Here is a 26,613-nt window from a genome sequence, read left to right on the forward strand (position 1 = left end):
CGTCGAATGGCCGTTGACGTGGAGGTGACACGTCGTATATCCGCCCACTGCGCCTCCGCGCGCCGAGGGGAACCAATATCCGGGGAGGGCGCGGGAGCGACGTATGCATTTTGCTGTTGCACCAGGAAGCCTCTCTTCCCGAGAGTCGCTGCATGAGCACAGTGTGTCTGTCTATTTACACCCCGGAGAGAGATCAGCAGAGGTGGGTGTATCTCGCAGCATCAGTGCATGTGCACTCGAACGTCATACGAGGCTGTGTTTTGCATGTTGCTCCTTAGCACGTAATCCTTCTTTTCTTGCCTAAAGACAAAAGAGGCCTTTTTTACTGTGCATGGCCGAAATAATACGGGTGGTTGGGAGTCCACAGTTAGAAACAAAATGAGCCGACACAGGATGTGAAATGCAAGATGAAAAGTGTGCAGCAATGAGGATGAACGCCGACCGTCACCTTGTCGTGTTGTTCCAGTTCTCAATAAAGCAGCGTCGCCTCAGCAACTGCGAGGTCGTCGCACGGCGCCAACCCCCGTCGTCGTGAAGAAAAATGTTTTATCGTTTCTCCCTTGTAACGTTAACCGGTCCCCAAAATAGCGTGAGAGAAAGACTGTCTGCTGTGACAACGCGTAGCGCTGCCACCGTTGGCGCTCCGACAAAGAGCGACTGCGGCGGGGGCAAAAACCCTGAGGCCGCCCCTCGGCGTTTGTGATTTTTGACTTCACTAAATGGTGACGTTCGTGTGACAAGGTCAGTTTGGATTGTCGCTGCTGTGATGTGCTCGCTTTGACCCGTTAGAGAGCAGGACGTGATTGTCGCATTGTATCGTTTCACGCGTGTCTTGACTTTTCGTGTTTTTTTTTCTGTGTAATTTTTCATTTATTAGTCATCCATTTATGTGGCCTGTGACTGTGCCTAGAGTAGTGATATTGGGCACAAGGCAGGGAGTAGCCCCTGACACTGTGCCATCCACCCGGCGCCGGTCAAAACTGGGAGACCTGGCGGAAATTCCCAAAAGACAACCTCTGGCAGGGGATCGAACTGATGCCCGTAGTGCTTTGAGGCCGGCAAGTACCTTCAATATAAATCGATTGTTCTTCAGAGCCAGTTAATAGCAATAATTGTGGAGGTAGTCACAATTAAGTAACGGCCACGAGATGAATCTGCTGTTTCTACTTAGATTTTATTACTTATCATAAGCCCTCAAAGGTGTATCCTGCCATTTGGTGGTCCTTTGTTGAATGATGTGAATAGAAGAGCAAAATCTTAGTGCTGCATCTTCAATGCCAGCAGTAACGTGCCTAACTAAAATGACAAAGCAAGTGGTGTTAGTTTTATTTTATTCTTTAACTAGCCGTGCTTCCCATCTAAGACGGGTTGAAATCTAAGTCCTCAACATAGACCTCAGTGTTCATGTATTTAATAAAATGTACAGCATTTGTTATTCCAACAGATGGCCCATCACAAACATTTGTAGTAATACAGTAGTACATTTTTACAATTGTGATGCACCATCTGTTGGAATAACAAAGGCAATGAATATGCCTTTGTTATATGCCTTTTGGTATGAGATTTGTAAAAGCAGTGTTAATGTTTGTGATGCGCCATGTGTTGGAATAACAGAGACATAGCAACCAGACGGATATACAAATAAACTGACACACTGTAAAGGTGAATGTTTTGGGGTTTATTTTTTATCTGTAGTTGAAGCTTCATAGTGCAGAATTTTGGTATTTGTTTTTATTCCAGCACTAAATGACTTAATGGATAAGTTTGGTATTTTTTAAGTTGAAGTTATTTATTTATAATGATGGTACAGTAATCCCTCTTCGATCGCGGGGGTTACGTTCCAGAACCCCCCACGATAGGTGAAAATCCGCGAAGTAGAAACCATATGTTTTATGGTTTTTATATATTTTAAGCCCTTATAAACTCTCCCACACTGTTTATAAATATTCCCCGCACAGTTATACAGCATAAACTCTTTGTATTCTCTTAGATATTTGGTAAGATTCATTGAAATTATGTATGTAAACACACTGTTTATATACAGCAAAACCTAAATATTATTTTAAAGATATCAAGCGTCTCCGATATCACATGTTACAGCCATTACGATAGACAGGCCACCAGCAATAAATACAGTAAATGTGTGTACAGTGACACTAAACGTACGTACATGTACTAAGTACTGTAAGTAGAAAATTAATTATGGTTACTCACCAACAATGACACGATGACTTGTCCGATAATGACGAGTTTAGTTTTACTGCACAACAAAGGAGAGCGTTACAGCCCTTAAAGGAGCCTCTTCAGGCGATTGTGTAGCACCACCGTTGTTCTTCTTCTGGCAGTCTTCGATCCAAATCCCTAAAGCAGATTCCATCCAGACGACTGCCTTATTACATTCACTTACAACTCGTTTTTCACCCTGGTTAAAAGGACACTGCGGCAGTAGATCTTATATTCCTTTGCTACTTCTTAAATAAAAAGAATTGTAGCCTCATTGATGCCGTAATGGCGTCCTACAGCGGTGTAGCTTTTCCCTTCCTTTAGCATATCCAAAACTTTTACCTTTTTGGCAATCGTTAACATCTTCCGTTGGCGCTTGGGCACGGTCCCTGAAGCAGGAGCAGATCGTTTTGGAGCCATAATGAAGGGCTTGACTACATACAGAGATAAACACAAAAGAGCACAAAAGTTAACTCTTTACACAGCAAAACACTTTGATGCTGAATGAGCGAGACGAGACTTCCTGGTTAACACTGCAGAATTGAATTCGGTGCTCCGTCGCTGAGCCAATCAGCACACAGGAACTTAATAGCGTGCTCTGATTGGTTAGCTTCTCAGCCATCCGCCAATAGCGTCCCTTGTATGAAATCAACTGGGCAAACCAACTGAGGAAGCATGTGCAGGAAGTAAAAAGACCCATTGTCCGCAGAACCCGCGAAGCAGCGAAAAATCCGCGTTATATATTTAGTTATGCTTACATATAAAATCCGTGATCGAGTGAGGCCGCGAATGTCGAAGCGCGATATAGCGAGGGATTGCTGTATATGTTAATTTTCCACATGAAATTGTGTGTTGAAGTAAAGCATTTTTTTCAAATTAAAATATATAAAATCTATCCTGTCATAGGTGAAAGAAAGTTTTAAAACGTAACATATATGTCCACTTTATGGCAGTCATTAAGAAAACATGCTTCCTCATTTATCAGTCATTCTTGAGATAACAAAGGAAAATTAGAAATAATTATTTTATCACAGATTTTATTAACATTTTTGCCTTGAGGTAAGAATACATTTCCTGTTCGCTTGCCTGTGGTGTTCGGAGTTATGACGACAACAAGCCCCCACCGCCACGCTGTTTTCTGCTTATTATCCCAATTGTTTGCCTCTGCAGTTCTGTTTCTTCAGGTGTTTTTCGCCATGGTTTATAATAACAGACAGAGGCCTAGTCACATCATAAGATTGATTTTTTTCTTTCTTAAATGATGTTTACTTTTGCACATTACAGTTCGTGTTACTGTTTGACGTAGCCTACAGAGAGAAATTCACACCAAGTAGGAGTGTGGAGAAAAGAGCCCATAAGAGTTTCATTGTACTTTGTAAAGATACAGTTATTCTGAACTGCAATGATTACACCCCTTTGTATCTTATATATAAAGTCTACGTGTGGAAGTGTGTGTGTGTGTGTGTGTCCAGTCCAAAAGTGAGAGGTGCAGTCGGGGTAAGGGCTCCATCTCTGAGGAAACAAACTCTCTTAGCCGCTAATGCACAAGTGAGGCCAGCACGTCATTAAAACGAAACCTCTGAAGAAAGACAAAGTCGTTTAACCGCTAACAACGGTATCCCTTTTACTTTTCCTGCCACTGCTGATGCACAAGCGATGCGAGCATGTCTGCAAAACAAAACCTAGGAGAGAGACACCAAGAGCAGTTCCTTTCAATTACCTGACATCTCTAAATTTGTTTTTTTTTCTGATGATTTCAGTAGTTTCTAGGATCCCGGGCTTCTTACAGCACAGGCTTACACAGCTAGTATTTAATAAAAGCCTTAGATTTTTAAAAGAGCAAAGCCACCCACCTGTCTCAGTTTCTGTAGTGTATTGTGTTCATGTACAAAAAATACACAGAAGATGAGAGAGTGTGCAGTCAAGCGGATCGAAGCACCACAATCAATTCTCAACTTTTTTTTTTTTTTTTTTAATGCTGAAGATATGGTGATAAAATAAGACCTGACAATGTGTAAACACACAGGCAGACCCTGGTGCTGAGATCAGGGGCGACATCTCTGCATTACCGCTCTGCCGGTGCGTATCTGTACTACACTAGTTCCATTTAGGTGAGTTGGTGTTGCTAAATTGGACCTAGAGAGCGTCTGTGTGTTCTCCTTGTGATAGTCTGGCGCCCTACTCCGGTGTCATTCACACTTGCTGGTAAAGACAACAGTTGGTGTACCCTGGATAATGGGGCTAGCAAGAAGATAGATGGATGAATGAATGAATGAATGAATGCCTGTGTACAGTAGTCTGTTTAGTGCTTGTCACTTGACTGTCACCAAAGAGTGTGCACTATCAATGCAGCAGGCAGCTTTCATATATTAAAAGAATATAAGTGGTCATACGTTTGCCTTTTTAAGTTATTATCATCTTGTTGTCTATAGAACAAAGTGTAGGCATCAACATTCAGTAATGCCAGTAACAGCACTTGGCAGTGACTTTCTGATGTGAATCTACGCCCCAGCGGTCAAACGGAGTAGTCAGCAAAGTGAAATGCACAGCTGGTCTCCTTTTTAAAAATGACTGTTTCAGACAATGTTTGTTTGCTTTTTTATATTTTATGTTGATGCCTACTCTCTGTTCTATAGACAACAAGATGATGATAACTTAAAAAGGCAAACGTATGACCACTTATATTCTTTTAATATATGAAAGCTGCCTGCTGCTGATGCATTGATAGTGCACACTCTTTGGTGACAGTCAAGTGACAAGCACTAAACATCCTAAAATAACAGGCTGTTTTTTAATATGTGTTTAAATTCACGGTGTTGATAAATACCTGGTAATATGTTTGGCTTGAAAAATGAACATATTTTGTAAGTTTTAAGGCTTTGTTTATTATAGGATCCCTGTATCCATTAGCACCATTATAAAACACTAGCAGTGTAAGCCCGTTCTGTTAAATGCCCGGGGTCCTAGAGACTATTGAAATCGTCAGGAAAAAAAAATGAAATGTAGAGGTGTCAGGTAATTGAAAGGAACTGCTCTGGGCATCTCTCACCTAGGAGGATTAGTTTTGCCAACGTGCTCGCCTTGCTTGTGTATTTGTGGCAGGTGGAAAAGGGATACGGTTTTGCCGATATTAGTGGCTAAGCGACTTTGTCTTTCTTGTGAGGTTCCGTTTTGCTGACGTACTGGCCTCGCGTGTGTTATTAGCGGCTAAGCGAATTTCTGTTTCCTCGGAGGCGGAGCCCTCACTTCCGGGCCAGACAGACACGTATATAGACGTTTATATATAAGACAAGGGCAGGTTAGGTTTGTGTTTATTTATTTATTTATTTATTTATTTAAATTTATAGAATATGCTTCCCTTTTGAATGCAGCTTCATGTGGCAAACTAGTATATATTATGATAAGGAAAAAACTGTGTTGACTTGAAAAATACTGAACTTAATCTTTAAGCACATTTAGTATGATTAAGACTAGGGCTCAGTTGAAGGTTCTGAACTGTGTGGCCTCTCTGTTTGTCTCAAACTCCATAACTCCCTGAGTTCGGTTCTGGAGGGCCGTAACGACTGCTGGCATTTCTTACACCATCTCTTAATTGGAAGCCAACCTTGGCTGATAACAGAACTTGTCGTTTCTTTTTATGTCTTTCATTTGGCTGTGCGTGTGGATTATTTTTTTCCATTCTTAAGGCTATCATCCAAGTGACTTGTGGCCCGGAGCAGATTAGTAAATCTCAATTGTTCACCTTCTCTCATCCTTTGCTTTCTAAATACAGTACCTGATTCAGACAGATACTTCATGCTGAAGACACACACAGGCATAATGAGGCCAAGTTATACAGCGAGTTGCTTTGCCATTTTTGTCTCATTGTTAATTGACAGCTGGTAATTAAAACGGTGAATGCAGTTGTTTAGGACCAAAGAAAGTGAGTAAGAGGATCATAAAAGGCAAGTATGTGGCTTAAGTAATTGGCTTCTAATTAAGCCATTCAGTTGGTACAAAATCCTGCAATCGCTGTTGTCCACTTGGACCAAACTTGAGGATCTCTGCCATAGACTACAGAAAAGACAAGTGCAGTACAGTATGTAGCAGACACTAAAAGTGCGCCTGCCTCTTCAGGGACTCTGGAATGAGGCACAGTGCTATAAGACTTTAGTGTAAGCAGCCAGCACATCCCTCTTCCACGGAGGCAGACACTTCCACCTTGTCCTCCTCCTCCTAACAGACTGCCTCCTTGCTCTTTTTCCAAGCAGCGTGAAGCAGACTTTTGGAATTCCGCCATCACTGAGGCTGATCATTCTGCAGAGCTCTCTAGAGGTGCACGTTGGAGTCACTTTGGGCACTGCTGATCTTACCCTGCAGGACGGTCATTGGACCATAAGATGCTGCGGCAGTCTGTCTTTATGCCAAGTAGAACTGTTTTCATTTGAGGGTATAAGAATATAAACAAGTGGGATAAGCAGATGCTTTCTTGGTTCCAGGAGAATTTGTGCATTTGATTTATAGGCTAGATGCTGCCAATCCCAGCAGTAGTAGAGACAGAGCAGGAAGCCTGAAAGGTGCAGCAGCATGTCGTTTGAGTTCATTGATCTATACAAATGGCCACTTAACATTTGCCTTGGAGTCTAAAATGCACTTTTTAGTGTGGGGTCACTGGAGTGCCTAGTTTTAATTCAAATGCAGACTGGCTGGCCTGTTGTATTGATTCATTGAATTTTCTGTATTGCTTGCAGTCACACATTTCTTTGAATTCTTTGTTCAATGGCCTTGGGGAAAGCGAGCAATGCTATGAACTGTTATATCTATAATAATCCAGCTCTTTGTCTGTACCACCCCTAACATGTCACCATCACAGTGTGACTTGATCTTTTTATTTCTTTTGTCTCCAACTTTTACTGTTTAGCTTGTTTTTTGTTATTATGTGAACTTCTTTTGACAAGTTTATGTGATTCGGGCAGGTCTGATTAGCCTGTGTAAGCCTGGTGGGCTGCAGTGGCTGCAGGTTTTTGTTTCTGCCATTTTTTTCCATTACTGGCTAGTTAATATTGATAACGAAACACACTTCCTTTACCTTCATTTGAATTAACTTGATCCTTTATCAGCAATCAAACAATAACAATATGCAGAAATGAGCCTAAACAACCAGCTAACTGGATTTTATTTGCATGTGTGTGTCCATTGAGTGAAAGTCTGAGAAGTAGGAATCTGTTTTGGTCCACAACGTTTGGATGATGCCCTCAGAAAAAATAAAAACCAAGGCTTTTGAAAATGTCTTCTGTGGTAAACTGAGCACCAACAAGTTATGAACACACAGCGATCCATAGACACTTGGAATAAGCTACCAAGTAGTGTGGAGCAGTAAGACTTTAGGGACTTTCAAAGCAAGACTTGATGTTTCTTTAGAAGAATTAAGTGGATAAGACTGGTGAGCTTTGTTGGGCTGAATGGCCTGTTCTCGTGTAAATTGTGCTAATGTTCTAATACAGGGATTCCCAAACTCTTTCCTGGGGATCCACTGTAGCTGCAGGTTTTTGTTCCAACCAACTTCTGTTTTTCATCGAACTCTTAGCCTAATTAAGTGGGTTATTATTTCCCAGTTTCTGTGTTTTGGAGTCAATGTAGAAATTACAAACAACGTTTGGTAGATTTTTATTAAAATGTACTGAGCAGTTATATGGAGCATATTTAGCTCAAGTTGTTAACAGTATTTTCAAGCTAATTTTCATTCTGCTTTTCCAGGTGTTCTGGTTATTTAATTGATTACTTACTATTTAGCGGGTCTGACACTGGTCGTTGCTGCTTTCATCATCCTGGGTGTCTGCTGTGCTGGTTGTTAATTGTCACTATTAGGGATAAATGAAGTTGAGCATTTATAGATTTAGAAAAAAAAGAAATATTTCTATATGTCTTATATAGTGCTGCTTGAAAGTTTGTGAACCCTTTAGAATTTTCTATATTTCTGCATAAATATGACCTAAAATATCATCAGATTTTCACTCAAGTCCACAAAGTAGATAAAGAGAAACCAGTTAACTCTTTCACGGCTGATGTTGACTTTTGTCAAAATTCAGGGGTAGAGGACAGTAATCGGCTGTAAACTGCTACAAAACTCGCCCTTAGATTTTAGTTCGACTGTCTTTGCTAAAAGGAAAATGACAGCTTTGTTCATTCAACCTCGATTTCCTATGCGTGCATGAGTAGCAAAGAGCAAACAACCTCTAAAATGGCACATAGACATTTTACGTAATTTCGTTGAACAGGACTCTTACTTGTAGAACTCCAAGTTAATTCAAGCGATCTAGAAATGGAGATCGAAAACAAAAGTGAGGTACAAGCATCATCTGATCGGGATGCTGATCACTTTCGTGTTGCTGATGTGCCTACAGCAGCATTCGCCTGGGAGGACCACCACTTGTGATGACAGGAGGTACAAACCATATTGCGTCACACTGCCACCGCCGTTTACCTGCTGTGCGAAGACAGCCAGGCAGCTGGCCCACTGTGGACTCCTGCTGACCATTGGGTTGCCCCCGCGTAGCCACTGCTGACAGAGATGCCAAACATGCGCCAACAGCAGCCACAGCACAAAGCATCAGACGTTTTATGTTGACTTATGTGTGAAACTGTTGCTTTGTGTGCTTTTCAGAAAATTGAGTTTTTTGGAAATAATATACAGCCCTCAAAGTGTTAAACAAATGAGACAAAAATATTATACTTGGTCATTTATTTATTAAGGAAAATGATTGATTATTACATATTTGTGAGTGGCAAAAGTACAGTATGTGAACCTTTGCTTTCAGTATCTGGTGTGACCCCCTTTTGCAGCAATAACTGCAACTAAACGTTTCCAGTAACTTTTGATCGTTCCTGAACACCGGCTTGGAGGAATTTAGCCCATTCCTCCATACAGAACAGCTTCAACTCTGGGATACTACCACCACCATGTTTCACAGATGGGATAAGGTTCTTATGCTGGAATGCAGTGTTTTCCTTTCTCCAAACATAACGCTTTTCATTTAAACCAAAAAGTCCTATTTTGGTCTCATCTGTCCACAAAACATTCTTCCAATGGCCTTCTGGTTTGTCCACGTGATCTTCAGCAAACTGCAGATGAGCAGCAATGTTTTTTTTTTGAGAGCAGTGGCTCTCTCCTTGCAACCCTGCCATGCACACCATTGTTGTTCAGTGTTCTCCTGATGGTGGACTCATGAACATGAACATTAGCCAATGTGAGAGAGGCCTTCAGTTGCTTAGAAGTTACCCTGGGGTCCTTTGTGACCTCGCTGACTATTACACGCCTTGCTCTTGGAGTGATCTTTGTTGGTCGACCACTCCTGAGGAGGGTAACAATGGTCTTGAATTTCCTCCATTTGTACACAATCTGTCTGACTGTGGATTGGTGGAGTCCAAACTCTTTAGAGATGGTTTTGTAACCTTTTCCAGCCTGATGAGCATCAACAACTCTTTTTCTGAGGTCCTCAGAAATCTCCTTTGTTCGTGCCATGATACACTTCCACAAACACGTGTTGTGAAGAGCAGACTTTGATCGATCCTGTTTTTTAAATAACACAGGGTGCCCACTCACACCTGATTGGCATCCCATTGATTGAAAACACCGGAATTGAATTTCACCTTCAAACTAACTGATCATCCTAGAGGTTCACATACTTTTGCCATTCACAAATATGTAATATTCGATCATTTTCTTTAATAAATAAATGACCAAGTATAATATTTATGTCTCATTTGTTTAACTGGTTTCTCTTTATCTACTTTTAGAACTTGAGTGATAATCTGATGATGTTTTAGGTCATATTTATGCAGAAATATAGAAAATTCTAAAGGGTTCACAAACTTTCAAGCACCACTGTACATGTAAAAACCATACTTTTATGTTCTTCTGAATGCAGAATAAGAGGAGAGTAAAAAAGACCAGCTAATTAAATGAGATGAGTTGTTATCGGTTATTCTCACCGATTGTGAAGCTGGTTGGAACAAAAACCTGCAGCCACGCTGGTCTAATATATTCAAATAGTAACCACTTAATAATTGACTATATAAAGTTAGCAAAGTCATATTTTACATTTATTAAAATTGTAGCTTTCTATTCAAAATGAAAATATACTGTTTTTGATACAAACATATAACACAAATAGTCATCTTAAGCATGGCATGACTTATACTATGTAAACTTAAAGAAATAATCAGTTAACAAACAAAAGCACAAGTAATCGCCATGCACAGTATGGTGTGAATTACATTGCCACAATATTGCTGTGTCTTCTGTATGGTATTTGCACTAATCTAGAATCAAAGAATTTGCTGACACAACAAAAACTTCATATTAAAATTGTCTCAATTCAGAAAAAAATTCAAACTGTTTTATTTAAAATAGGAGGAAGTGGTGACTTTTTAAAAACTATTATGTGTAAAAGCACATGAAGAAATAAATTAGTTCTAATGAAATTCAGTAACTGGGTTCACTGACAACAAGAATTGGCTTCTAGTTAAGATAGTTGTTATTTTTTGAGGTCCTTTGTCAAATGTAGGTTCAATGTCAATATTAATTTATTTATAGAGCCCATTTAAAACAATATCAGTAGTGCTGTAGCCATTGTGCTTTGCATTAAAACATAAATAGAATAAAATACAATAAAACACAACACAGCCAGCAGTAAATTGAAATAACGGGAGGGAGCTGTCATGTAGTGATTTAAAAACCAGCAGCCAAAGTTTAAAATGGATTCTAAACTAACAGGCAACCAGTGTATAAAGGCTAAAATTAGACGTACAAAGGAAAACTTTTTTGCCCCAACCACAAACTGAGCAGCAGCATTCTGGACCAACTGAAAGTTGCGTACTTAGGGATTTATTGATCCGGCAATGAGTTACAGTAATGAAGCTGAGAAAAGCATGAGTAACTTTCTCAAGATCACCAGGAGATAAGAGACTTGACCTTGGCTAAAAGTCAGCTCTTGGCGAATGACTTCATCTGTTTCTCAAAAGAGAGGTTACTGTTAAAATAACCCCAAGATTCCAAACCTGAGGCTCAGTTTGCATCTCCTTGTTGTTTGGCTGCTAGTTAATAAACAAAACAATTAAGCGATCAGAGTCTTAAAAACCAAGCCAGTTAAAATGGACCAAAAGCAGCAACAGTAAATAGTTACTAATTAAGAAGAATGAAAGCCTCCAGGTTCTGAGTTTGAGCCCCCTGGTGTAAGGGCCTCTGTGACCATGAAATTCTTTTCCGACTTCCTGATCTGAATCCATACTTCAAATATGTTTCCATCTGGTTTACAGTTGGTGCTTTCTCTTTAACTGACGTTTTAAAGTGTCTCTGTGCAGTGGGGTCATTCATGAACAGGCAGTGATGATCTGATCTATGTATGGGCTAGCATATCTGGTAAGGAGAGGTTCCCAAATGCATGACCTTATCGAAATGTACATACTTACTATTCTGGCCATTTTACTAAACAGGCATTTTGGTGCGCTAGTTGCCAGTGCTGTGGTCTGGTGTGAGTGGGCCCTGAAGTGAACTGGCCCTGTCCAGAGCTGGCTTTCCCCTTGTGCCCAATGATACGCCCTAATTATTGAACGTAACCACCACATAACTGCATGATAGAGTAATGCTGTTCTCCAATTTCATCATTGTGAAAGGTCAGGGTTTTAAGCTACTCTTGAAAATGTTGCCAACATAGTGGTTTACATTTGTTTATAAATGGTGATTGAGGCTTTTCTGCTTTAACCTGAAAATGCTGGGTAACAGCCTTGTACTGCATCATAACATGAGTAATACAATTTAAAGATGCAATATATTGCCATATGGTTTCCCCATAGGGCCCTGACACTGCTATAAATTTTATTAAGACGGACTACTGGGGCACATTTGGGCTGCCAGGTCAGTCATTGCAACCACACATTTTTTTTTGCTGACTTACCAGTACCGCATTAGATAAAGTGAACAGAATAAAGTAAGAATGCAGGGCTTCTGTTGTTTAAATAGGGAAATGCTTAAAACTCGAAAAGAAAGACATTCAAGAAACACTTACAGGCTTCAAATGCTCCTCACACAACAGTTAAAGAAAATGAAAGCACACTGCTCAGGTTCAGCAATCATTTCATTCCTGTGGAGAATTTCTAGTAAATAATCTTGGCATACACTGGATGGTTTCAAGTGATCCAACCTGCTGCTGCTTCCATAATGTTTTAAATTCATAAGAGGAGTTTTTTTTTGTTTTCTGATAAATGAGGCATCTGTTTGTTTTTATATGCTTGATATGAATTTCTCCTAAACGCCCATATTTATGTACTAACCCTACATTTGCAAATCCAATTTATTTAGTAATTAAAAAAAAAAAAGGTGTGTAGATGAAGACTTCCCTACATAAGAATGTGATTTGTTTGTGTAAAGTATTGCAGACCACTCTTTTATTATGTGGAATGAAATTGTAGATTTCTATATTGTTAGGGGGAAAAATAGTCTCTGTCCTGAAATGTGCTGCAGCTGAGACAGAAATGTACACAAGAAATGCAAAATCATATCTGTAGGGCAAAGTCTGCTGGAGCCATTTTGGTTTTGCAGTAGCTGCCCCTAAACTGTGAAGTCTACCTCTTTATATCCGGTCAGCATTAGCTTTGGTCACTTTTAAATCCTGCCTGAAAGCCTGTCTTTAGGCCTTAGACTTTGGTGTACTGTATTTATTTACTCTGGTGTGGGAGTGTGTGTGTATAAAATATAAATATATATATATATATAGGTGTATTTATAAAAGCTTTGGTTGACTTTTGTTGTTTTTAATGTGCCATATAAATTGACTATTAATTTGACATTGTTTGAGAAATGTGGCAAGTTTTGTTCAGATTTATTGTCCAGGCACACACGTAGACAAGTCCCGTAACTCCTTGAGTAAAGAAGTGCTTCCTGACTTTGGTCCTAAATGTTCTTCCTCATAATTTCCACACGTGTGTCCTTGGGTCAGAGGAATTCTGCTGGATCTATTTCATCAATGCCTTTGAGCATCCTGGATTAGGTCCCCAAGCAGTCACCTGGTTTAACTTTCTGAGTCTTGTCACAGTCTGACATGTCCTTAATTTTTGGGATGCACTTGATGTATCCTTATTGTATTATTTATTTAAAGTACTCACACCTAAAATGCACAGCGTATGTCAACTATTTTCTCATGTTTTACCAGTTTTTATTTCTTTTTCAGCAGTACAAATTTAACATGCCGATGTTTAAACTCATTCTCGGTCTATCTCTTTGTCCAGTACAGAGTTGTGCGGAGTCACAGTCAGCCCTGGCAGGTGTACCGCTAGTACATTGTCGAGCACATTCACATGCGTCAGTCCACCTGTCAGCATGGCTTTGGACTTCAGGCAGACATTAGTGGAGTCGAAAAAAGAAATCCATGCAAAGAAGAAAGCAAATTTGCACAGCTGGGAATCAGGCCAGGTTGGAAGCACATTGTCACGTTGAAATTACACCTCCACTGCTTGTGCTTCTAGAGGTTTGTTTCTCCAAAGGCAGATCAACCATCATGAGACTGAATAGGTGGAAAGTAGCTTTGTTTCAGATATGTTTTACTTTATAACTTCATGCCTTCTCGCGATTCACTTCTCCACAGAGTTATATCTAACACTTACTGGTTGGTATAATACCAAGCAACTAAACAGCCAATTTCCTCTTGCTTTTACACATTTCTCAAAATTGCAGTTGAAATGTTGAATTTTTCCACAAACTGTGTGTTTAGAATTTCATTACAACAAAACCATGAATGTGGTGGCGCCCAACACTAGTGAAGACTGGACATAAAGAACACAGATTGGCGTACTGTGTATAATGTTTGAACCCAGAGGAGCTGTGGCACAGCAAAGCAGAGTCCATTATAAGGTCCTTATTGTCACGTGTGCACTGTGACAACAGTTGTTCATTTCCATGGGCTGGAGTATTAAAACAGCCATCTGAAGGAAGTGAGTCTAGCAGAGGAAAGCAAGTCTTGTATTTGTACAACAACATTCACCCCGTTTCTGCGTCCCTATGTCTTCAGTACATGGCAGGCCAATGAAGGCTGTCCTAGTGGTAGCGGGCACCAGTATGTCACAGGCTATACTAACACACATTGTTACCTTTAAATCTAAAATGTGCATATTTTAGGGGTGTGGGGGGATGGACTGGAACACCCTGTTTTAGTTCATATGCAGACAACATACCCTTCTTTGATTTTTCACATTTTATTGATTCATTGGCTTTTCTGTGTTGTCTGCATTTGCTTATTTCTTTTATAGATTTGGAAAAGAAATAACAGCAGGACTCCTTATATCTGTATTGGCTTGGTTCTTTATCTGTTCAATGTCATAACACATTATCATCAATGCAGGAAGGATTTCTTTTTGTTCCCTTCATCTCTGACTTGGCTGCGGTTTTCTTTTTTTTTTTTTTACACTCTAAATTCATTTTTTTGTTTTTGTTTGTGCTTTAATAACCCAGTTATACGCAGAAAGCCAGTCTCTAAAATGCCATGTTAACCTTTATTTAACACAGCAGGTTAACAGACGTAGATTTCTCCATGAGTAACCCGGTTATATGGTCATGTAAACCCTTAACCGGGTTACAGTTAAGGATTTTTTAGTCTGCTTATGTCTCTGACCAGCAATCTTTGATTTGCACCCGCATCCAGTAGCCAAAATGATACATTTTGTGAGGCAAATGTTCAAGGCAATTTATGAAATAATCGGTCTCAATATTTCATTTGTTTCAATTGTTGATGAGTGGAGTGTTCAGTGCTAAGCTCGGCAGCACAGTCTCGGGGAGCAGTGATAGATGCAATGCATTAAAAGTGACATTATGTGTCAAAGTCTGATTACTTCTTAAAGTAACAAGTAACCTAACATACATTTGTTTCTTACCTTACACTCAGCGCTGCTGGAATAATAACATCAAAGTCATTTTTACTCCAATAATGTATCCGTATGCTGCTCCTTGGCAGGGCTCAGTCACAGAGCCAAGCAGAAATAAAGCGTGCTGTGTGCAATCTGGTAACAGAAACTGATAAAGAAAGAGAGTGTCAGTTTAGTTTTAATGCAGACATATTGAAACAGTTTGGGTGGGTGACACAGCAGCCAATGTTCATACAGTAAATCATTGGAGGCTAAGGTTGGGAGAACTACACTACATATATTTATAACGTACAAGACAGTGATGACATTCGGCTGTGTTTCTGGTCAGTTTCACAGAGGTTTATATATGATAGGCTTTAGAATTGAATAACATGCTGCCAGTCAAAGGTGCAGTTTTCTAACACATTTCATTTTATATATTAAGTAGCTATCTCTTATATATATTTCTCTTCTGGTTTGTCCTGCTTCCACTTCATAACCGGTCCCACCGACACGCAGCCGCCACGGCATTTCTCGATTCCTATTCGTCGTCTTCCATGTCATGCACTATACTGGCCTGCTGAACGTAATACATCCAACAAGTACTCGAGGTGCTGCCACTGCGGTAAAATAGCTTTACCACCTTTGCGGGAGCCACCTGTGTCTTTACAACAGCTTCTTACCCAGCAAACAACAGAAGCTAAAAGTTATCATGAACACATTTGAGAATACAACTCTTCTCTAGCATTAGCATTGAATTGTGATCCTATGGTTTACCCACTTTTATTCCCTTATGGAGGCATTGGCTGGCACAAAGATTTACAACCTGTTCCCGATAAAATAACCGCCAAGCGAATATGGCTTACTCAATGCCAGTTTTTCACGTACAGATTAGCAATGAGGAATACATTTAGTATTTTGCACTCCAGCGGCAAACTATTCCAACAGTACGTCGTAGATGCGTATGTTAAAACAGAGGGCGCGTAACGTCTCCAGTATCTCAGATTAGATCAACAAGCTCGGCGCATGGAATAATACAACGTTTGAATACAGACGCACTGCAAGCTAACGCTGAAAATAACAACGTACGTGTAGGCAAAATGATCATATTACTGTCCACATTTCCAGGAAGTCCAAGATACATGCAACAAAATTAGCAGGATGCCATGGCCATAGTACGTAAATTCGGAAAGCCTGATTTATTTATCACTTTCACATGTAATCCTACTTGGCCGGAAATTCTACATGCACACTGCGTCTTTCAAGAAGTATTTATTTCTCCTTGATTTCTGAATTCCTTTCTCACCATTTTCCGTTCCTGTTCTTACAGCGGGCGTTGGCTAGTATAACATATTTCATTACATTTTGTTTAAGTAATGAGTAATGTAGCTAAGTTAGTTACTATTAAAAGCAGCTCCCCAAAGTGTTCAGGAGACGCAGGCTCCATGCTTGTTTTGGATTCATGGCAACCATTGATGATATTATATCTTTTGGTATTTTTTGGCTAATTTTTATGACAATAGAGGATTTTTGCAAAGGAGAATTCTAGAAGTGGACTCGCACATGTAAACAAACATTTTTAAGAAGCCAGGTTTCTGTCTTAACCTGGCTTACACGCCTTATCCCAATTTTGTGTATGCACATCCCATCCTTTAAGGTCCAGTGGCCCAGTTTTGCCTTTTTTAAATTAATTGACGGCCCACTAGCCACGACGCTCTGCCCCCTTGCATATTACACAGTACTGGTGATTGACAGCAACCAGTACAGTAAGCATACTGGTGTCCCACACCAGACCCACAGAGCCTCAGCTGCAATGACTTGTACACTTTGTGACCAACACACAACCAGATGACTGGTCCACCATGGAGCTGTGAGACCGCACATGGCTGTATAATCGTAAAACTGCCGTCCTATGCTGGAAAGTATGGTTGTTTCACATTCCAAAAATATGTCTACCAGTCTGTTCATAAGACCTCTCCAAAGAATGATGTAAAAGATACAAAGTTCAGATCACTGCCCAGTTTAAATCAATACCTTCGAGTCGGTTCTGATGTCGGCCCCTGTCTTCTGTTAATCCGTTTGTCCCGATTGCTGGCTGTTTTAGTGTTTGTTTCTAAGGCATTTCATTTGGGAGGTGAAATTTGCAGATCAGATTTGGATTAAATATTTGCTGTCCAAGTTTCTATTTTATATAATATTCAGTTCATTGTTCATTGAATGAGTTTGAACATTTATTTAAAAAGTCTTCATTATGTTTTCCATCTCTATACAAATGCAACTTTAGAAATGTTTGTACTGTACTGGTTTAAATTTTTATTTGTTTAAATTCTGAATAAAAATGGCCATATATGATCTTAGTTGATAGAGTTTGTACAACAGCCCTGCCGCCAACTACCTTAGCAAAACAAAGTGACAGTCTGCTCTCAGAAGTTGTCATCATCGGAGTACTGGCATGGTGTCCATTTAGCCTGACTGCAGGGTTGAGAAGCCCATAAATAAAAGCTGCACGTGTGTTCTGTGCTCCCACTAGAAGTGATTACTACTCTCGGGTTCTGCTGCACGCCGTTTGTAATCTCATCTGCTGAGTTTGTCTGTCGCTGATTGTATGCTTTCAGCCGCCTCTGCACTCCTTCAGGGCGCTCTGCTGCCAACATCGGAGCTCTTCTGAACAGTGGCCGCCTTGTTGTCGCAGTCTGTTCTTGTGAATTGCCTGGATGTGGAATTGTCTGTGGTGAAAAGAAGCCTCATTCCAATGTATCCTTTGAAATCAGGACTGCTTGCTTAACTGCTGGTTTACATCTACTGACTTTTTAGCAGTTTGTGAGAATCTGTGCAGCTGTCTTAATTTACGTTTTGCTGTCAACTCTAAAGTTTAAGCATTTATTATGAAATCTCTAAGTTAAACTACATTTAACAACTAATAATGAAAGTATAGCATATCCTCTTATTCTTGAGTGAAGTGCACCTAACATACATAAGTAAAAGACGATGGGCCTGAGTTCTGATTGTTTTGAGAGAGATGTTTTCGAGAGGCACAGTGATTAGCTCTGCTGTCTTTTGGATCCTGTGTTTGGTGGTGGTCTGCAGGTTTTGCTCATTCTCTGCAAGTTTCTTGGGGTACTCCAGTTTTCCTCTCACATTCCAGCAATATATGTTAGGATATTTCAGTGGGACCTTGTTGGCATGTACTGTTTACGTTGATTGGGGTTTATAAACGGGAAGTGCGTGGAAGTTTGCTTGCACACAGTTTTATGCATCTGAATGTTTTAGTGTGTTTGCACATTTCTAGTTTTGTCCATACGTCATGTTTTAGTGTGAATTCTGCACATGGTGTTATACATGATGCCCCTGGACTGCTAAACACTTGGAATGTCAAGTCTTTTTGATTTGGGTCATTTTGAGCTCTTTTTATGATAGGATGTACGTAATTGCACATCTGTACACTTTACTGATACAAGTAATCATTTGTAGATCACATGAAGTACAGCAGCAACTGGCTGCCATTAATCGAAATTTAAGAAAAGCAGAAGAATACGAGGGTTATTGCAGTCATAGCTTCAGTATAGAAGAGCAATTTGGTATTTTGTAATGTATAAAAATGTGCAATGGAACAAGAGATCGGCCTGCCTGTCTGTGGGGGGAAAAAAAGTTCTTTATTATGGAATTCATCTCTACAAATAAATAATGTTTAAGTCCTATTCTGCATGTACTCTGACCAGGGGTGTGGAAATCAATTTTTTTCTACTTGTCAACAGACAAGTAAACTTAGAAAATTCACTTGTCCGCCAGTTAAATTCACTTGCCCATAAACAAATAACAAAAGTGAAAAATAGTTTCTTTTTTCTGATCTCTTTTATTGACACTAAAACTGCCTTCCATTTTAAAACTGCAAAAAGTTCTTTCAGTTTGTAGTATTTTGTCACCTTGCACTAGAACATTATATAAAAGATTCCCTTATCATTTTAACTCACTAACAAACAATGCCTTCATTATAGCTACACTAGTTCTGTTTCACATATTACAGTTACATAACAGAACACTATCACGATTCATTTTCTGCCATGTTCTTCAGCTTTTGTCTGCAACATCTTCTCCCCCAAGAATCTTTACCATCTCAGACAGCATGGCCTGAATGCTGTTCATTTCTGCTTGAGCTGGACTGCATGCTTCGTGGACTGATTTACCAAAGAAGTAAATATTACCGATGTTGTCGGCAAAAAATAATCACGTCAAAGTGAAGATTTTTATAGATGTTTCATAACATTTGGAAACCGTTAGAATGTTTTCTTCTTTATTTTTAATAATCTCGCAAAGCGAAACCAACTTGTTTTATCTGAAAAATTCTCTAATCATAAACGATCTATAGACAGCTCATCAAAATTGATGCCACGCAATAAATTTCTTAACTCCTCAATATATCAACCTATGCGAGATCGCAAATTTCAAGAAAGATTAACTGCCTAACAAGCTTTATGTGCTGAGAATATATGCATTGTAAGTAAAATGACCACATTTTTATGTATAAACAATGCATTTTATCAATAATATGTAAAAGTTATCGATTTATAATGAAAAATCAGATTACATCGTAATGTCGGCATGAAAAAAATGACCGCATCTCCAAGCGTGTAAATACTAGGGTAAAATACTTATAGTTGTGCTTGAAAGTTTGTGAACCCTTTAGAATTTTCTATATTTCTGCATAAATATGACCTAAAACTTCATCAGATTTTCACTCAAGTCCTAAAAGTAGATAAAGAGAAGCCAGTTAAACAAACGTGAAAAAAATATTATACTTGGTTATTTATTTATTGAGGAAAATGATTGAATATGACATATTTGTGAGTGGCAAAAGTACGTGAACCTCTAGGATGATCAGTTAGTTTGAAGGTGAAATTCAAGTCGGGTGTTTTCAATCAATGGGATGCCAATCAGGTGTGAGTGGGCACCCTGTGTTATTTAAAAAACTGCCGTCATTTTGTACACAATATTGAAGACCAATTTGAGACATGAAGAACATGCCAAAGTAGATAGTTTCCACACAAAGTACGTACCCAAATGTTTCAAATTTGAAAGTAGTGGTAAAAATGTGTCCTGCACAGCACATATAATTCTTTTTTCTCCAGAAAATTGCACTTGTGCGCAGACAACTGAATCCAGAGAAACACGCTTGTCCGACGGTCAGTTTACCCGTGTCGGACGAGTCGGGCGTTGGATTCAGCACCCCTGGTCAGTGACCGTTCTCTGTTACTCTGAGCATTTACTTACAAGTGGTGACATGTTGCCCAGCAAGTGCAAATAGGATTTTTGTCTATAACTTTGTACAGGTATCCATAAGGACCTTGTAAATGTGCCATAAAAAGTCATTTGAAATGTAGGCATACGCCTTTATTTCTTTTTGCCTAATTGTTTTATTTATCTTTTTCTTTCCCCAGATCATTCCCAAGTCATCTGCCGATTGCCAGCAAAATGGACAGAGTTTAACTTTGATTTCCTTCAGATAGTGGTGATCCTTGCTTTATAATTTTTTTTTTTTTTTTTTGAAGAGTTGGTCACTTTGCCTGTGCCTTCCTTTTAGGACCACCCTGGAATTTTGTCTCCAACGCTAATCTGATGTAAGCGTATTCCTCTAAGACTGTAATTTGAGCTCGATAAACTTATTTTGGATTCTAATTGCAAGTATATAATACAGGACTAAATGGCAGCTTTTGAAATGGCAAATGAGCCTAATTTAACAAGTCAGAAGAGTTGACATGGAAATGTATTTTCTTATTTAAACAACAAAGCAGTAGCTTTGTACATCAAAAATCTTTTTTCTCCCGACCCCCCCAAAGAAATTCTCAAATGGCCTTGCAAGGCTTTGAATTCAGCCATTCTTGTTTTTGCAGAAATGTGATCAGCAGTTCACCAAATGGTCGCCGTATGAAGTGTTATCAAAGAGAAGATCTTCTCTCTCTTAGTTTATAAATACCTTAATTCCTGATTACTTAATTTTCTTGCCTAAAAACTCCTACAGAGAATAATTAGGATTGTTGTTCCAAACCGCCTAACTGCATCCTACTGAGTGCCTCAACAAAATTCCCCTGGTGTTGCAGTAGATAGAAGTCCAGAATTAACCCATTGACAGTTTTATCAGCTATGCCCTCAAGTCTACCCGGACTGGAAGTCATCCAAGAATTTCATCTTCTCTATTAGAAGGAATTAAAGTGTCAACGTCTACCAAAGTGTCATCTACATGGTGTCTTGTTAGTGCTCGCCGTACACTTTGAGATGCACCATGACCATCCCTGAATTAAGCTCTTTTGCATCTAGTCGTCATTGAACAAAGTTGTTTGTTGCCTTTCTAGACGCTGAACTCCAGTGACGGGTGCTGTTGTTGCTACAAGTTAATTGACCAATCCATTGAGTCAGTCCAGCAAGCCATCATATGCTTGTTTGAGCAGCTGCCTTCACTGCTGGTCTCCTGCTAACCCCTTCATACTCACTTTTAGACCAGAGATCCTTAATCCTGCGTGTTTTCTACCAACTGAGCACTGCATCCCTTCTTGTTTGGACTCTTCATAAAGGATTACAATCACTGTTGGATGAACGTGAAGTATGTGGAGTTGCTGAGCCTGCTGCTTGACTGAATCTGTTTGCAGAACTTACTTGCAATTGCCTGGGTATTTGGGGCCGCTGCCAAAATCTCCTGTTGGAAGTGAAATTTTATGCCATAGAGGTTTACCTTCTACCCTCCAAAACAAACACATAGCCTTCATTACAAACTGGCAATGAAGGCAGAGCTCATTCTTGATGAAATAGAATTTCTGTTCAATAAACAAATCCTGGAAAAAAAAAGTGGCAAGTATTATAAAAAGAGACCCCTTATAGATTAGTAGAAGCGCGGCAGCACTTGGATCTGTTTTTGTTCTTTGCTTTCCCTGACAAGATGGAAAAAACCTCTTCTAGAAGAAGTACGGCTGGCAAAAAAGAAGTGGCCAAAGGAACTGAAAAGAAGGGGCCGTCAAACGAGCCGCCACCTATTGTAGAAACCAAGGATCATAATCTTATCATAAAAACTGATATGTCCTCCTCGTTCTCCTCTTTCTATCCTGCTGATCCAGATGGCTTTTCTACGACACTGTCACACTTTTGTAGGAAGTGCGGAAAAGGCTTTGCTCGGCTGTGGGATCTGCGCTACCACATGCGCTCCCATCAGGAGGGCCGTGGCTTCGTCTGTAGAACCTGTGGAAAGGCCTTCTTTCAGTCCTCGTCACTGCTGCGTCATGAGGTCAGCCACACTGGGGAGAAGCCTTTCAAGTGTGCAGAGTGTGGCAAGAGCTTTGCCCATTCCGTACAACTGGAGAACCACCGTCGTAGCCACTCTGGTGAGCGCCCCTTCATTTGCCTGACCTGCGGCAAAGGCTTTATGTCCTCTTCCCACCTGTCCCAGCACAAGCGCACTCACTGGCCGGCAGAGTCCCGGCATGCCTGCCCACTGTGTGGCAAGACCTTCTCTCGCCCCTGGAACGTACTGCAGCATCTGCGTTTTCACACTGGGGAGCGGAACTTCCATTGTGAAGACTGTGGGAAGAACTTTTTCCGCTCTTCTGATTTGCTACGCCACCAGCGCATCCACACAGGGGAGAAACCTTTCCGTTGTGAAGTGTGCAACAAAAACTTTTCGCGTTCCTCTGTTCTGGCCAAACACGCCCGAATTCACACCGGTGAGCGTCCCTTCAAGTGTGAAGTCTGCTCCAAGGCTTTTATTACATCTTCACAGCTGGTAGAGCATCGCCGTGTCCACACAGGGGAGACGCCTTATCTCTGCTCCGACTGCGGGAAGACCTTCAAATTCTCATTCCTGCTTAAACGTCACATGCGCACGCACTCTGGGGAGAGGCCATACTCATGTGCAGACTGTGCCAAGGCCTTCAAGACTTCTGGCCACCTTCACAAACATCAGCTCATTCATGCCCGTGAAGGTCGTTACCGCTGCCACTTCTGCCAGCAGCTTTTTCCCAACCGAATGAAATTGGACCGGCATACCCGCTTTGAGCACGGCCCTGATGGAGATGGTGGCAGTGGGTTGCTTTTAGAAAGTAGCCCAGCTGTGATGGACCCAGAGTCTGATGCTGCAGGAGAGGCCGAAGGGCATAGCCTACGAAAGATGGTGCAAGTGAAAGACGATGATGAAGATGATGACGACGACGATGATCTGGACATCGAAGAAGTTGATGATGAGATGGAGGAAGAGGAAGAAGAGGAGGTGATTGATGAGGAGGAGATGATAGATGATGACGACGATGATGAGGAGGAAGTGATAGACGATGATGATGAGGAAGAAGAAAATGATGAATAAGCGATGCTGAGGTCTGCTCCAGCTGCTTCATATTCTTTTTTTCATTCCAACCAAACTCCCTTTTTGTAGATAAGTAAAGATTAGTGGGGATGGGGATTTTGGTCCATACCGGTTAGCAGGCAAAGCTTGCAACTTTCTTGATCTGATTATCTAAACCTACTTCATAGTAAGCCTTTCAGTTTCTGCTAAAGTCCACGCTGTTGTGCCTGATAGTCAGGAGACCGAAGTTAAATACAGACTTTCTGTTAATCTAAAATTGAAGTTGTTCGTTTGAGTAAATTTAACACTGGGCTTAACAGCACTGCGTCTGAGGTGTGCTTTCTGAATAGCTTAACCATCTCTTAATATACGGTATCGTGTCACATTGCAGGAAGCTTCTGGGAAGTGTGGGTTTAGGGTCGCAGTAATGCGGCCGGCCTTAATGGGCACATTAACTTGTCTGTTGGGAGTAAGAAAACAAAAGCATGTTAGATTAGCCTTACAGATTTTCCTGGGGGCTCTGGAATAAAGAGCCATGTTTCTGTGGAAAGCTCTTGTGTTTACTGGTTTGTGTACAACCCCTTGGCCATGAAAGGCTTTGAACTGTGGCTGATGAACAGAAGCACAAGATTATGGGTTTGAGCATCAGAAATATGGAGCGCTTCTGCTTTCTTTACCTGTTAGTATCATTTGTTCAGCATCCCCCAGTTTGTGTTTTGTGCACCGTATTAAGATTGTTACTGCATCCTCCAAGATTCGAGGGTTGGGTGCACCCAGAGTTTGTCTGAGGAGTTCAGTTTTATCGGCTCCTTTGAGAATTTTAATGAGAGGCCTGGTCTACACCTCTGTGACCCTCCTTAGAAATGAATGAATGGTGGACAGAACTCATGCAAACGCTACAATATACAAGCACTCTGCATGTGAGATTAAGCGCTAATTACAATTAAGACACTCAAATTATCTGAGCCACGTTCCTTTTTTTTATTTAGTGCTTTTACACCACATTTCCTTCAACTTTCCAGAACAGATCTGTAGTTTTTATGCGCCCCAGATAATATCACCCCTATAATGTACTGCTGGAATAAGTTTACCTTCCTTACTGAGGTCATCCCGTTTTAGACTGGAAAAGCACACATGGTACAAATCAGTGTAAAGAAAAGTAAAATGAAAGACATGTCAGATTAAAACAAAAAAATCTGAATGATGTAATGACGACTCCCCTGGCACAAGTACTGCTTTTAATATAATCGGCCTAACAAGCCTTAGGCAGGGGACTGCCAACATCACTGCTTCACTGTCATTGTTGTACTTGCAACTTAGCTCTTTGTTTTTGCTTTAGTATACTTGTGTTCTCAATTATATTTTAATTAAATCTGTTAATAAAAAAGCTGCAAGTATAGAGGAAGATACAATGACAATATGAGAGTCCACTGCTGTTTTTTGAATTTTTTGTTGCTATACTGTTTATCAGCACTACACGACTCTGTTAGGCCTGGTCTCACATCGCCGATAACACTGGGTAACAAAATGTAACCTTTTTATTTGTTTGGTTCCATGAATCAATATTGGTGAATCTTACAGTATTTTCTGTGCTGAATTCAAGTATCCTTTTAGGATTTTCTCTTTTAAACTTAATGTACAGTATATTTTCACTATATAGGTGAAAATGTACAATTTTCTGGTGTGCTTGGCCTCAGTAAAATCCCTGGTACATAGTGGTGCTGCATTTGCCATAAATGTCCTAATGAAAAAGGGAAAAACTCAAATTAAGAATCCAAGAAATTAATTTATAAAGACATGTCGCATCCCATGCTGTCATCCACGGTTTCTTGGTCGTTGTCTGCCTTTAGGATTCCCCCTGCAGACACTCTTAAAGGATTACCATGCAGCGTTTTCGGTTTGGTTTCAACTGGTCATCAAAATTTTCCCCTTGACTCAGTTCTGTATTTCTTAGGATCCTAGGATTTTTTTTTCCTTGCATCTGTGAATCCGAGTCCATTTTGATCCATTTCCTTAGTTTTTAAGTCCAAGCTTAATATGGAAAGATAATAAAATGTTTGCAAGTGGTAATAAAAACATTTGTTTAATCATGTAAATTTAATGTTTAAAAACTTGTACACCTTAATAAGGGTTTATATACAGAATATGCAGCCTAAAAATAACTATGGGGGATATAATAATTCCAAATACATTTCTGAAATTAGCATGAAAAACAATCTAAAACTGTTCTGCGGCAAAATGTTTGTTGACCAGTGTAATCAATTGAAGTGTTTCAGTACAAATTCTAAATGTAAAATTGAAAATGCACGTAGCGCCTTCTCTGATGAATGGTCTTTGTGCAGGCCACAAGTCAGGCGTGTTTTAAAAGGCACTGCCCTGGTCTTAGAAACTAGAATTCGAAACATGCAGTTCTTAAACCATCAGAGCTGGGGGGTTATTGGGGGGCTTTGGACACAAGGCAAGACACGCATGCACACACTCAATTCAATCTGGTGCACTGAGCCAACATGTCAATATCTAAATAGTAAAGGCAAACTCCTCTTAGTCTCCGACTGACTGAAGTAATTCATAAGTTAAGGAAATTTCCGGAAGGTTATACATGGCAGCATTGTGTGTTGGCACAAATTAAATTGACTTAACTATATAAACACAGACATAAGTTGCAAGGGCGAGCTGTTGGAAGTATTGCCCAGTTAAATTCTGAAATATTTGCTTTTGTGAAAACGAGTGATTTTATTTCTCTTTGTTCTATTTATTTCTAAAACTGAAGGGAATGAAAGTGCTTGTTCTCAAAATTGTATAAGAAGTAAGTCAGTCATTTTCTAACCCACTTAGTCCTGTACTGGGTCACTGGGGGCCATCTGAAGCCTATCCCAGCTAGTATAGGACACAAGGAAGGAACAAACCCTGGACAGGGTGCCTGCTAATCACACACACACACACACACACACTAGGACCAATTTAGGGTTGCCAGTTCACCTAACCTGCATGACTTTGGACTGTGGGAGGATACTGGAGCACCCGGAGGAAACCCACACAGACAAAGGAAGAACATGCAAACTCCACAAACACAGGACCCTGGACGTGAACCCTGGTTTCCTTAGCGAATATATAAAATATTACCATAACATAAGTTGCATAGAATTTGATATGGTGAAGCTCATACAAATACAACATCAAATAAAAATACACCGTAT

General features: G+C 40.1%; 2 protein-coding genes across 5 annotated transcripts in view; one reads left to right on the forward strand and one right to left on the reverse strand.

The window, feature by feature from the left end:
* Positions 1-674, reverse strand: part of LOC120524269 (phospholipase A and acyltransferase 2-like) — a 53,213-nt gene extending 52,539 nt beyond the window's left edge. For 3 of the 4 annotated variants that reach the window (XM_039746160.1, XM_039746153.1, XM_039746130.1), the window contains exon 1: positions 1-674. The gene's annotated coding sequence lies outside the window, so the exon portion shown is untranslated. The other variant, XM_039746137.1, reaches the window with a different exon arrangement.
* Positions 122-26,352, forward strand: LOC120524258 (zinc finger protein OZF-like). The gene is made up of 2 exons (XM_039746119.1): positions 122-202; positions 20,532-26,352. The coding sequence occupies exon 2, from the start codon at positions 22,025-22,027 to the stop codon at positions 23,435-23,437; it is 1,413 nt and encodes a 470-aa protein (XP_039602053.1). The 5' UTR covers positions 122-202; positions 20,532-22,024; the 3' UTR covers positions 23,438-26,352.
* Positions 26,353-26,613: the final 261 nt, after the last annotated feature.

Source organism: Polypterus senegalus, chromosome 1 (assembly GCF_016835505.1).
Source record: "Polypterus senegalus isolate Bchr_013 chromosome 1, ASM1683550v1, whole genome shotgun sequence".
Lineage (NCBI taxonomy): Eukaryota > Metazoa > Chordata > Cladistia > Polypteriformes > Polypteridae > Polypterus > Polypterus senegalus.